Source organism: Haliaeetus albicilla, chromosome 25, assembly GCF_947461875.1.
Source record: "Haliaeetus albicilla chromosome 25, bHalAlb1.1, whole genome shotgun sequence".
NCBI classification, from domain to species: domain Eukaryota; kingdom Metazoa; phylum Chordata; class Aves; order Accipitriformes; family Accipitridae; genus Haliaeetus; species Haliaeetus albicilla.
This window is the reverse complement of record NC_091507.1, coordinates 21,220,401-21,232,672: the sequence shown is the minus strand read 5'-3', so window position 1 is coordinate 21,232,672 and position 12,272 is coordinate 21,220,401. Positions and strand designations below refer to the sequence as shown.

General features: G+C 44.3%; 2 protein-coding genes across 5 annotated transcripts in view; one reads left to right on the top strand and one right to left on the bottom strand.

Moving 5' to 3' along the window:
* Positions 1 to 5,919, top strand: part of TMEM255B (transmembrane protein 255B) — a 71,353-nt gene extending 65,434 nt beyond the window's left edge. For all 4 annotated transcript variants that reach the window (XM_069770198.1, XM_069770197.1, XM_069770200.1 and 1 more), the window contains 2 exons: positions 605 to 748; positions 5,705 to 5,919. In XM_069770198.1, the coding sequence (XP_069626299.1) occupies positions 605 to 748; positions 5,705 to 5,872 (312 nt within the window). In that variant the 3' untranslated portion in view covers positions 5,873 to 5,919. The remainder of the gene's footprint in view (positions 1 to 604; positions 749 to 5,704) is intronic.
* A 4,032-nt stretch (positions 5,920 to 9,951) lies between these two features.
* GAS6 (growth arrest specific 6) overlaps positions 9,952 to 12,272 on the bottom strand; it is a 41,386-nt gene continuing 39,065 nt past the window's right edge. The window contains exon 15 of the mRNA XM_069770196.1: positions 9,952 to 10,542. Within this exon, the coding sequence (XP_069626297.1) occupies positions 10,391 to 10,542 (152 nt within the window). The 3' untranslated portion in view covers positions 9,952 to 10,390. The remainder of the gene's footprint in view (positions 10,543 to 12,272) is intronic.

Here is a 12,272-nt window from a genome sequence, read left to right as displayed (position 1 = left end):
GTTAAGGGACATGCCGATAAAGCCATGGGATACGATGAAGGATTTTCTGCGGTAGGAATGAGATATGCACGTGGGGGGTGGTATTGGACAGCCAGCAGCAAACTCCATTTCACAAGCGAGAGGGAGCTGTGAAAGAAGAGCAAATGGTCTGGAAAGGGAGACCTTTGTAGATCTGTGTATGAAAGCAGAGAGAAGAGAATGAGGGCATCAGGTAGTTTCTGTTGGAAAGAGTCTGCAGCAGATTGTGAAGGACTGGGTGTTTGGTGCTGGAGTGAATAAGAAGAGGCGGTCAGAGCTACATGCTGTGCTCTTGAGGGTGTCTCGGGTCTGGAGTCCTGCCAGTGCTTCTGTAACTGGTGCTAGGGAAGCACCAGCCGTCTTTTTCCAGGGGAAGAAGATTAAAATAGCTGTGTATTTCTGGTCAGAAAATTCACTCCAGATACACCCTCCTCTCATTCTGTCTGCTCCTTGTTTTCTTGTAGTACTGGTATTGTGCTGGAAAATAGCAAGTTGTTAAATTGCCTAGCTGCTTGTGTTAGGACCAGTTTCTGCTCCAGCCCCTTCTGCACCGTGCTGATAAATTGTTGTCTTCTGTGCTCAACAGGTACCTCTGTCCCAAATTGCTTTCAGTGCTGCACCTCCTCCTCAGATCCTGTACAATCCTGCCCAGCAGATCCTGACATATGCTAGCTTCTGTCCTTCTGCAGCAACTATTTCTACGTATCCATCCTACCCGTTGCCTCTTCAGGTACAGTACAAAACGGCACCCTTCTTACTTCATCAGAAAAGCATAAGCTGCTACTGAGTACAAACTCTGCAGTGGTAGATCTTGGCTCCTGGGTGTTTGAAACGAGGCAAGGAAGTTGGATCCCAACTCTGGGATGACTTAGTCTGGGCCGAGTGCTCAAGTCTGTTCTCAGATCTCAGCTTTTCTCTGGTTGTCCTTTGGACCCTGTCTGCTGACCAGGAATCCCAGTGTGGGATTAGAACCACGCTGCAGCAGTCATGAAGGTGAACACAGCCCCCATGTTGGGCAAGATAAAGCAGCAACAGAGGCACTGAGGAAGCCAAAGGAAGCATCTGATACACACAGGATTTGGCAGAAAAGTTTACACACCTTAGCGCACCTTACTCTTAATATGGAGATAAGTAGACTAGGACTCATCAGACGGAAAGGAGACAAGAAAGGGGAGGAAATGTCTGTGAAATAGGGAGTGTTTTTACACACCAGAGAAGATTCAAATGCCACAGAATGTTGTGGAAGAGTATAAATGAAGGGTTAGGAACATCGGCTGCTGTTAAATACAGGGATTCAGGTGTCACTTGCAGCCCAGCAAGTCCCCACATGGCTGCCTGCCACAAGAACCAACAGGGCCTCATCAGAAGATGGAGCCCTTTTTCTTTTAGCTTCCTATAATCATCTGCTACAGGCCACCGCTGGGAGACAGGTACAGAAAGCTGCCAGAGGTGCAGCTTTCTCCCCTTGCGGGAGGGGATGCAACATGAACGGAGTCAACACTGCTTCGCTTCTTTCAGAAAGATGAGGTGCAAGTCAGGCTCCAAACCTGTGCCGCGTCCAGCCAGAGCTGGCCTGGAAAATGCAGGGAGTGGTGCTGAGGATGGTGTTTGCTTTTTTTTTTCTGCCCCCAAGTGAGGTGAAGAATGTCGGGTGAGCTGGTAAATAGCTGAATGTACTGGGACCCTGAAGCAATTGTAGGAGTTTAGTTTTTTTAAAGCACAGTAAGACTGTTTTGTTCTGTCCAATGGCTTCTTATACTTTGGCTGTGTAGTGCTAGACCAATGGGTACCACAAGTTTTGCAATACTTGTTAATTGAAAACACTGCATGTTTAGCATGAAGTAGCTGTGGACCAGCTCCCCACAGCCTCCTGCGCTACATCTGCTCAGGGCCAAGAAGCTACCAGGCACAAGTACTGGGACATGATGATCATCCACACCAGTGAATTGTTAGCATGCTCCTGGTATGGATTTGGCCCAGACCACCTAACAGTCTCCCAGCAATGCTCAGGAAGGGGTCAGAAGCCGGCAAGGGCAGTTCCCGGTAGGTAGTGTGCATACAGACAGTCACGCTGGTTCGGTGGTAGGAGTTCAGCTGTAGGGATGTGATATGTGCTGTGCCAGTTGGCTTCACAGCCAGAGAACAGTCCTTGGCACGTCTTATTTATTAACATAAATGGGGCCAGGCACTTTTGGAGACCATGGGTTGAGAGGAAAAAAAGAACATCTCTTTTTGTTTGCTTTTAGCTGAAAAGCTGTGCTGTTCTGCAGAGTTCAGTTAGCACGTAGCCAAGAGTAGAGAGAGACGGGGATAAAAACAGATGAAAGAAAGCAGTTAAGCTGAAAAGATGCATGTAAGTACTCATGAGGATCAATTGTAACTGTTCAGTCCTGTGTCCGCTGAGAAACAGAAATATATCATATTTACCCCAAATTCTTAACTGCATTCCAAAACAGAGTACTTTTCCTAGATTTCTGCTTTTTCTAAGAAGTGTGTTCATTTGTCTTCTCTCCCTTTCATAACATCCAGAGGCAGACACCACCAGCTGTCCCCAAGCCAGGAGAGGTTAGCAAGAAGCACTGGGCTCCAAAAGGGAAAGTGCTTAATCCTTTTCCGGGGGGGGGGGAAGAGGCAAGCCACCTTTCTGCATGTATGAGCTCACTATGTTGTAGTTTGGAGAGAAGTAATTTCTGCATCAGTATATGAGTTAAAAAATCATAATAACCTTACTCAAAGCTACAAATGGTGAACATTAGAAGCAGGCCAAATTAGGAACAGCCAGAAGCTTAACCGTTATCCGCTTCCATTACTTGAGAGCTGGGGGCTGAATCCATGGGGCTGGAGGTCTTCATGACCCAAGTGCTCCAAGCAGTGCCCAGCTGCTGGATTCAGGCCTTCATAAGCCCTGCTCAACTGGTCCTAGTCCTTAAGGCAACTACGGGCCCTGGGGCTGGGATTCATCTGGCTAAATGCAGGGGCTGTCGGCACGTAGGGATCTAGGGCTGCCTGATCATGAGATCAGGTAGCCACATGGCCCCTGCTGCCGCTCCGGGAGGGTCCAGGTCCTGTAGTCCCTGTGTCACATCTGTGCGGATGTCTGCGATATCCCATGGCATCCCAAAAGGGCTGGATGCTTACATGTGGGCAACTGAATTGAGCTCTAGCTGTCCATAGTGTAGGAGAGCCTGCCTGAGCTGGTCTACCCTTTAAAATCCAGAGCGAGCCACACGTGGATAATCTCAGGCTAAAGATGTATGATGTGAGTGCTACGAATGCACCCCAAAGGCCTTTCCACTGACGAGGGGTGGGATTCAGTTGCTACATGTCACTATGTTGTGCGCGTAGATATCTACGTTCTCAAGCCTTCAACTGAGACACCAAAATCCGAGGCTGAACCCTGTGTCCTAGGGGTGCAGTTCAGTTGCCTAAAGATACAGCTGGTTGATGTGGGCCAAGGTCTACACGAGAGTCACACACACTTCTGGAGCAGCTGGCAGAGGGTGCCCTTGGGCATCTCAAAAGGCATAACGTTTTTGCTTCCACATAGACCAAGATCCACATAAAGGCCCCGAGACACACTTCTCAGCGTCCCCTTTGGCTCACCGAAGGTTTGGCTAAACACTGTCCCTAAGCCCCTGCATTTCACGTCGTCCTGTACCTGCCCCCAGCTGGGGCAGGGTCACACGTGCCGGTTCCATACAACAAAAGGAGCAAAACCTTCAGCTAAGAGTTAGGGAAGAAAAAAAGTGACTCGATGCCACCTAATGAAGTAAAGCAGTTAGCAATCAATTACCAACTAATAACTCTAGTTTGAACCCTCACCTTAACCAGAGGAAATCCACAGCAGTAGTTCCTCCTCCTGGGAACATATCCCACCTTGGCTTAGTCTGGCATGCAACACGCCTAGCCTAAGCGCTGCCCCCACTTGCCTGGACCGGAGCTCCGTTAGCTCAAAGACTGTGAACCCGCGTTCAGCTGTGGCTCCCACCACTGAGCACATTCATTCCTAATCTTCTGCTGAATCCAGTCTCTCACTGAATAACTGCTTGCTGGAGGGGCAAACAGTCTTTAAGAAAACCACAACCTGAGCTGGGGGGTAAACGCTCCTCAGTTCACCTCATGCTTCCTTGTCCACAAGCAGATGTCATCCAAATGCAAACAAGAAAGGGTGGTAACAGGAATGCATTTTTGACAAGGATGTAACCAGCATTTCTTTTGTTTACTGTGGCGTGTGCTAACAAAATTGCTCATCCCTTACTGGTACAGTTCAGTCACAACTAGTCTGGGGAACAGGCCCGCCAACTGGTCAGGTAAATGATTAGCTGTGCAGGGACTGGTGGTGATGACAGCAGTAAAGGTTGTGCCAGTCATTCCTGCCAGAGGAGAACGCGTTACAGAAGCAATTCCAGGCAGACAGATGGAAACAGTGGCTGCAGTTTGAGGGGGTAGGGAAGCAACAACTCCAAAATAAATAAAAAACCTCCTCAAACCACCCAAAAGCACAGTAACTACGTTTGGAGCTGAGCTAGCTAGCAGGTCTGTCGGTGTACCTGCACTGCCTCCTGCAGAGTTAAAGGGCATCACCGACCTTCCTGCCAGGACGTCCCCATTCTGTGTCACCCTGTTGTACAAAGGCAGGACAACGTTCTCCTCGCCACGGGGGTCTGACCCACAGCAGCGGCCCCTGCTCACCCGGAGCCCCACGGAGAAGCCAGGCCCTGTAGGCAGGGGTCTGCCAGCCCTGGGCAGCTCTGAGATGCCACTGTCCAAGTGCCAGCCCTGGTACTGGTCTTCTAGATGGTCACTATATAAATTTTTTTAGCAGCAGGGAGCAGCACTTACTTGCCCGGATTTTTCATTTGCCTTGAAAAAGATTCATGATTACTACTTTTTGTTTTGTTTTTTTTTAAATTCAGGCACTTTAGGCCTGAACCTGCGGGGAGCTGAGCACAACTCTTCTGGTGAAGCCCATGGACTGGCATATGAGGGGAGGAGTGAAATCCCGACCCTCTTGAAATCAATGACAAAACTTGGTTTAAAGCAGTGGTAGGATTTTATCCAGAACATTAGTCCCTACATGTATTCTTTTGTTTTAACAAACTCTGCTTGTTCCTGAACATGGGCTGCTTCCTAAGCTCTATCTATTTTTCGTGCCTCTTTCAGCCAAGGCCCCTTTATAGCTGAGACAGCCAAAGTGAAAGACCTACAGGGAGACACATGCCTACCTATAAAATTTTCTCTTAGGAGGAGTCTGCATTTAGCACAGGAATAAGACCTTGAATTTATGCAAGTATTATAAATGAGATTAATTATACCTGGGATAATTTAAATTTCACAGTGATGCCTGGAAGCAAGCAGCTACACTTAACCTAATCAGCCAGTCAGGTGCAGTGCGTCACCCAGGAAGCGAGAGCATCTTTTCCTGCAGAAATTCCTGTTCTGCTCCATTGCCTAGCTGTAAGCGCAATGTCTGTTAGAAGTGACTTGGGTTACAGATGGAATCTGTCTTGTTTCACTAGACGCCATCATTGCTATACTTAGGCAGGTGCTTTAAAACTAAAGTGAGTGTTGTGCTGCAATGCATGGGAAATTTAATCATGGGACTTTTATATAACACTTAACGCAGGGCTGCAAATCGGGTTGTAATCCTTTACTGAAGAAGGTATTTTTCTTTGTCTCTATACAGCCTGCCAGCAATTTTCCAGGAACATCATCTACTGACATTTCTTTATCAGAAGAAACTCAGCCTCCATCTCAGTCCAGCTCCAGCTATGGTCTTCCCCCCAATGCTCCAGCCGTCTATACACCGACTTACTTCTTGCCTGGAGAAAAGCCTCCACCATATGCACCATAGAAGAAAGAATTGATTTTAGGGAGCTGGTAGGCTTTTATTTTGTTTTTTAAGAAACCTCTGGAAACTGTGCTGTGCAGGCACTAGACTTCCCAAAGAACCCACCGCAGGGTGCGTTACGGCCACTCTGCTTTTACTCGCATCTCACTGTGAGCAGAGCAGAACCCTGGAAATGGAAGGGCAGGCACGTCACTGGGGGGTGACCAGTCACCACCCAGTTTGCCTGCAGTCAAATGCAGTGTTGCTTTCTGGCTACCATAAGCATGAGATGTTTCCTTCTCAGTACACTGCAGAATGAATTTTCTTCAAGAGGAGAAATGAAGAAAACACTCCGGATACGTGTTCTGCTTTCATAAATCAGTGTAGAGGGGTTCTAGTCTGTGTTGTCCGAGTGGGTAGTTGGGAGCTCTCCGGGTCAATATTCTGGGTAGGAAGAGAGCAGGTGTTTGTTTGCTTGTAGCATTTATTTAATAACCCTTTTTGGTGAAAGTGTTGTACCAATAAAAGTGTGGCGATTATTTTACAATGAAATTGACTGTGTATATTTATACTGTACCTAAGGCTGTGTGTATTTGTAAGGACAGGAAAACAAAAGAACAGAGGAATAGTTCCCTCTTTCAAGTTTCCAACAGAAAGGTTAATTTTCTTGGGACTATTTTATCAGAACTTTGTGCCAGTCTAGTCTGCAAAGTAAAATGTCATGTCAGTGTGCTAAAGGTGCAATTTCCAGCCAGGTATTTTAAGCTGCACTTTAGTGTTCCAATTAATTCCTTTCTAAGTCAAAAGAGGACCGCAACCAAAACCATTCTGTGTTAAACTCCAGTTATTTAAACTGATCAAGACCTGATCCAGGCATTTTACAATGACTGAAAGAGAATGGATGAAGAGTCAGAATTCCTTCATATTGTTTTAAAATTTTCTCCTATTGTATAGAGACAAAAATACGTTGACAAGGCTAAGCAGCAATACCTGTTGCAGTGCCACTGAGAGGAACAAAGTCTTGTCCCCGTTGTGTGCACCCTGCGCCCTCGCTGTGCATCACATTAGCTGGGATCCATCCATCTTAGCACACGGCTGCCGTATTTCGGAGCAGGAGCGGCTACACCAGCATAAAAACCCATCAGACCACAGCATCCCTTCACTGCATTTTGCTCCTGCAGGAAGGGCAGTGGTGCTGCTTGCTCTATAGATCTTACGGTCCAGACAGCCGTGAAGCTATAGAAATTTCCTGAAAGGCCAAAGAGCAAAGCAGAGAAAGGAAGGTATTTCTCATTAACTTTTTAAGCAGCTGCTTCATATTATGAAAATATTAAAAAAAACCCTAAATAAACAAAACCAGCGTACTTGACAGTTTCCTTTGAAAGGAAGTGACACCATCAGACCAGTTGAAAATAGAACAAAGAATGATCATCCTTTTACATAATACTTTCCACCTTTCAAGAAATTTCTGTCAATTCATGTGTTGTACCTCTATGTATAAAAAGCAGATTCAGTACTAATACACATAAGATCAGAGGTTAATTTATATGGACTGTAAAAGCCATATTTTGTTCAATTAAGAAGGTTTTTCTGAGATGCAAAGTTTTAGGCCAGTGCTGTTAACATCAGTGACAAGGTGCCTTAAGTGAGGTGAGCATATGAACCTGGTTGAGAGAAACAGAAATTGGAGAGGAGACCATTACTGTTCTTTTAAAAATTTAACGCATCCAGAATGCTTAGTTCTTGTGCAAATGCATGCTGTGAAGAGCACAATCGCCCTGATCACGACATAAGTGGGACTACACATTTACTTCTTTTTACTTGCTATGAATACTACCAGGGGACCCACCTGCGTTCCTTTTGGGGTTTCAAAGCCCAGAACAGACTTGCTGCCTTTTGAGTTGAGCACCTGGACTGCTAACAGAGCAAAAACAAAATCAATGTTTCTCTTGGGTTGAAGCACAGTGACTGAGGAGGAGCGGAGGAATGCTTATCACTTCTTTCCTCTTTTCAGTGGTATATAGAAGCAGCTTCCTCTTCCTCTAGCGTGGTACTGCTGTAGGGTATTAAAAACAATCCAGCTTGACACAAAAGAACCCCCCTTTTCTGTCATTCTCCAGACTTACAAATTCTGGCTTTCTCTTCTAAACCACACTTTGGGTCAGGGTGCATCGTGGTCTATGCAAAATATCTTCACATACATGCACACATATGCAAAGTCCTGGAGAAATTTTTGCTCTGAATTAGATTGGTTTAGAAAATGGAATTAAAATCTTATACACGTAATATTAAGTCTGAAACTGGAGAGTACCATACTGTACCACAGGATTCACATTTCCAGGATCCAAAATAATTCTGGCCTCATAAAGAGCACCACTTACATTAACACAAAGGTCAGACATGTTTGTGATTCATTTATGCCACATGGTAGTTTTTTGGGATCTACCACAGAAATTATACAAAAATGTCAGACATATAAGACTATTTTGCTAACATGCTTCCTTTGAAAAGAACAAAGTAAAACAGGGTTTGCTTCATCTACTTGGTTTAAAAAATAGGTGTCTTCCAAGTTTGTACTGTTTTCATTAGAGCTACTCCAAGTTGAAAAGATGTGAGATGTGTTTTGGTAAAGGACTAAAATATCCATGAAAAACACACAGAAATATAAACCACTGACTGCAGTGTGGAAGTGCCATTAACCACAGTATCTTCAGGATTCCCGGCTCTCACTGGAGATGCTAACCTGATGTTTCTTGGGTTCTCCATCACACAAGTTGATCCAGAGTCATCAACTCTAACGGAAAGCACTCTCGGGAATAACATGGTTTCCCTTGCTCAATAAAAAAAGCAAAACCATAGAACTACTTCTGGGTTCTACCCAGGCACACTCTGCCAGTAAGGTATTCCTGTTGAGCAACTATCCTTTCAAACTTGCATCTGGTCACACCTGAGTGTAAGAGTCTTTTGACAGGTCCTTCTGTAAGTGTAAATGAGTACGTTGGTTGAAAGTGATAAAGCTCTGGTCTTTTCTGCCCTACTGCATTACTGCTGACTGATTTGGTCACGATACGGAGCTACGATGTCATGCTATCTAATGGCTAGTAGAGTAACTTCCATTTCTCTGCTAAATAAAGCAGGGATCCTTACCAGGAAATATGTTTGGGATAGTCTTCCCCCTCTTCCATCCTCTCCTCTGGGACCATTATATCTCCACAGTTTGGTGACAGATGTTGTCACACGGGTGGATTATTAGGCTAATCTGTCATCTCTGTATTTGATTAGGCAAAACATGGTGTAGAATGACCAGGAACAACTTATAAAAGACCTTGTAGAATTAGACCTTTTCCACATTAACTCTTGGAAGCATGGGGTAACTTTAGCCACCCAGTATTCAGATTTGCACCACAGCATATACCTATCTTTGCCAGTTCATTAATCTGACGCAAGACAAGGACCAAATAAACCAAGATTTAAGTGACTCAAAGCAGGCTAGGCAAAGCCCACCCCAACTTCACAAGGACAGCTTAAAAGTTGAATGCATTTTATGGCTCTACAACCTCTCCTGAGTAAACCCCCACGCATATTCTCACCACACTGCAATTTGGCCTGGCTAAATCTCACGGTCTCAAGCCGCTCTGCTCCCACTAAGCTTGCAGTGAATGAGCCAACCTAAAAATTAAGCAGCAAAAAGATATCATCGCCAGATAATATTCCCCAATTCTTGACACCTCATCATTTGCTTCAGCAGTTATTGACACGAAAGCCATATGGCTTTCAACTTATTGAGTCTTTTCTTCTAATTGTTTCCTGCTGACCCAACTTTGTTTTCTGTTTTCTGTTGACCGAGTTTTTCTAAAGGTCACAACTGAGTCTTCTATCTGTGGTACCAGAAAGAGAAACTCTAGCAGTAAGAATAGCAGCAACCATTTGCTCTCCAGTCCAGAAGATACGTAATACTGACATAAGCACGTAAACCCCCCCACCTCCAAACAAAAAACCCAACCCAACCAACCAAAAAAAACCCCACTAGTGTAATCTCCACATCGGGCATAGCCTGAGTCATTATCTCCAAATAACAGAATACAGAATAATCTCAGTACAGGTAAATTAAAAACTTGTATGTAAATATTTTATTCTCTCATATTTTGCAAATCAGAAAGCAGTGTTTGGTAATAAAAAATAATACAGAATTATTATTTTTTCTTCCAGTCCATGCTCATATATTACCAGGTTTTCCACATTACAGATAAAACTGTCTCTTACAGTCTGAAGATAACATTCACTTCTGGTATATTCTGTACTTCTGGCTTATTTAATATTAGTCTTCTGAACTATTTACAAATATATTACAACCTTTAAACCTCAAAGCAAAGGAGTATTTCAATAATCAATCTGACATAAGGATCAGTAGCTCCTACGTAACTTCAGTGTTTAAGAGAAACTATACACGCAGTGCGGTAGGTCTGAATAATTTATATCTTTAAAAAAAAAAGAAAAGCATTGAAAGTTTTGGAGTATAAAACTTTCGCATTGCAGTGGTACCTACTGACCCGCCTCGACTGGAGGACAGGAATGTGAGGTGATGTCACTGTGCTTGTAGAGAGCCTCGTCTAAGTCCAGTGCCTTGCTGCTCAGCTTGACGGTCATGCAGCCGTGGTAGGACGCGGTGACCGGAGTGGAAGTGACAGGAACGTCTGTGTGAAAGGGGAGACAAACATCTCTGATGGCTCGTTTTGAATAAATACCTGCCCTACCTATGCTCAGATGGCTATCACATCAATGAATTCAAGCTCTCCTCTTCACTCTGGGATTTCTACCTCCCCCCCGCGCCTCTCACCAGAAGGCAAGAGCACGATTCCAGACGCGGGGAAAACGCCATCTGCTCTCGTGCCCCAAAGCCCTTCTCCCAGGCTGAACCCTTCCTCAGCTGCTCTGTGTCTCTGCAAAGCCTCCAGTCCTGATAAAACTATGTGCTGCACAGCAGCAAGGCTTCACTCCAGTTGCACACTGTGTTCACGCTGCTTTCCGTCTCAATGCTTTCCCCATCTCCATCTTTGGACCCTCTACTTTGTCGTTAATGGAGTTGTTATACCTTCCTCTAAAGCTTTCCCTCTCTCCTTTCAAAATATCTGCCACAAGATTATAGGAAGAACTTCACGACAGGAAGGCTCCTCCTATATGCAGCCTCTACCACTTGCCAGACTCATCTTTACTGTGATTATGCTATCTATCAGCACAAGAAGGTTGCTGGCATTTATCAGAAAGGTGTGGGAATGCATCAGTTGAGCTGGTAACGCTAATGCAACTGATTTTTTCTATGGAGATCCACTGGTGACATCATTTTAATCAGTTTACCAGAGGCAGAAAACAAATAGCAAGGAAGAAGACACTGAGTACCACCCAACAGACTAGAGGAAATTAATCAACCTTATTACTAACTTCTGTAACATCATATACACACTGAACTTAAAGGAACAAAAAAACCCCAGACGGTAACATAGTAACATGAAAATTTACCTGAACTGTGTCCTCTACCCTTCCCCAAAGGTTATTAGTTTATTTACAACCCAAAGCCAACCCAATCAGGCTGGTTGTGCAATGGAAAGCAATGAACGTCTCAAAGATTATTTAACTTCACAGTAATGCAGGTAGCTAAGTAAACCCCTTATCTTTACACTGAAGCAAGGACAACTTGAACAATAGGTTGTCCTGTTGACCTGAGATTATATGCAATTTAAAGGGTTCTGCCTGGAGACACGTGAGGCCAAATTTGAAGCTGATGTGATCAAACACAGTTCAGACTCTAGGACTGAGTGACAGAAAGAACATTTGTGTGGGATCTGTAAGCCACAAAGAGATACTATAAATTTTTCAGCTTCCTGGCTGAAAAGTACCATTGCTTGCTAGTTGCTTAATCTAATCACTTTAGCTATTTCCTACTCCTCCCCATTTACCAGATTTTATCTGTGAAGTCTGCTTAAGAGAAGGGGGCATCTGTATTGTAGCACTTCACATAAATGTAAACTAAATTTTGACCCAGAAGATGATGAAGTGTTGGCTTAATGGCTTGAACACTCGTCTAAGGAGTCATGCAGATCGCTGTTACATGTGCCACAGGGCTGACTGAAAGACAGTGTGGGCTTTCAGATGGATTTGTAAGATACTACCAAAAATAATTAAAAAAAAAAATTTTCTTTGTGTTATAATTGCAAATCAGGTCAAATATTTAATTTTATGTTATGACTAGAAATGGATCTGTCTGAAGTGTGGTCCTGTAAAGACTCAGAAGACTTGTTTAAATGCTCCTTCACCTGGTGGTATACACATTGCCTGGAAAAACACCTATGCTTCATACAAATTACATAATTTCGGATTTACCAGAACTGAAAATACCATAGAAATGGTAGCAAATGCCTATATGTTC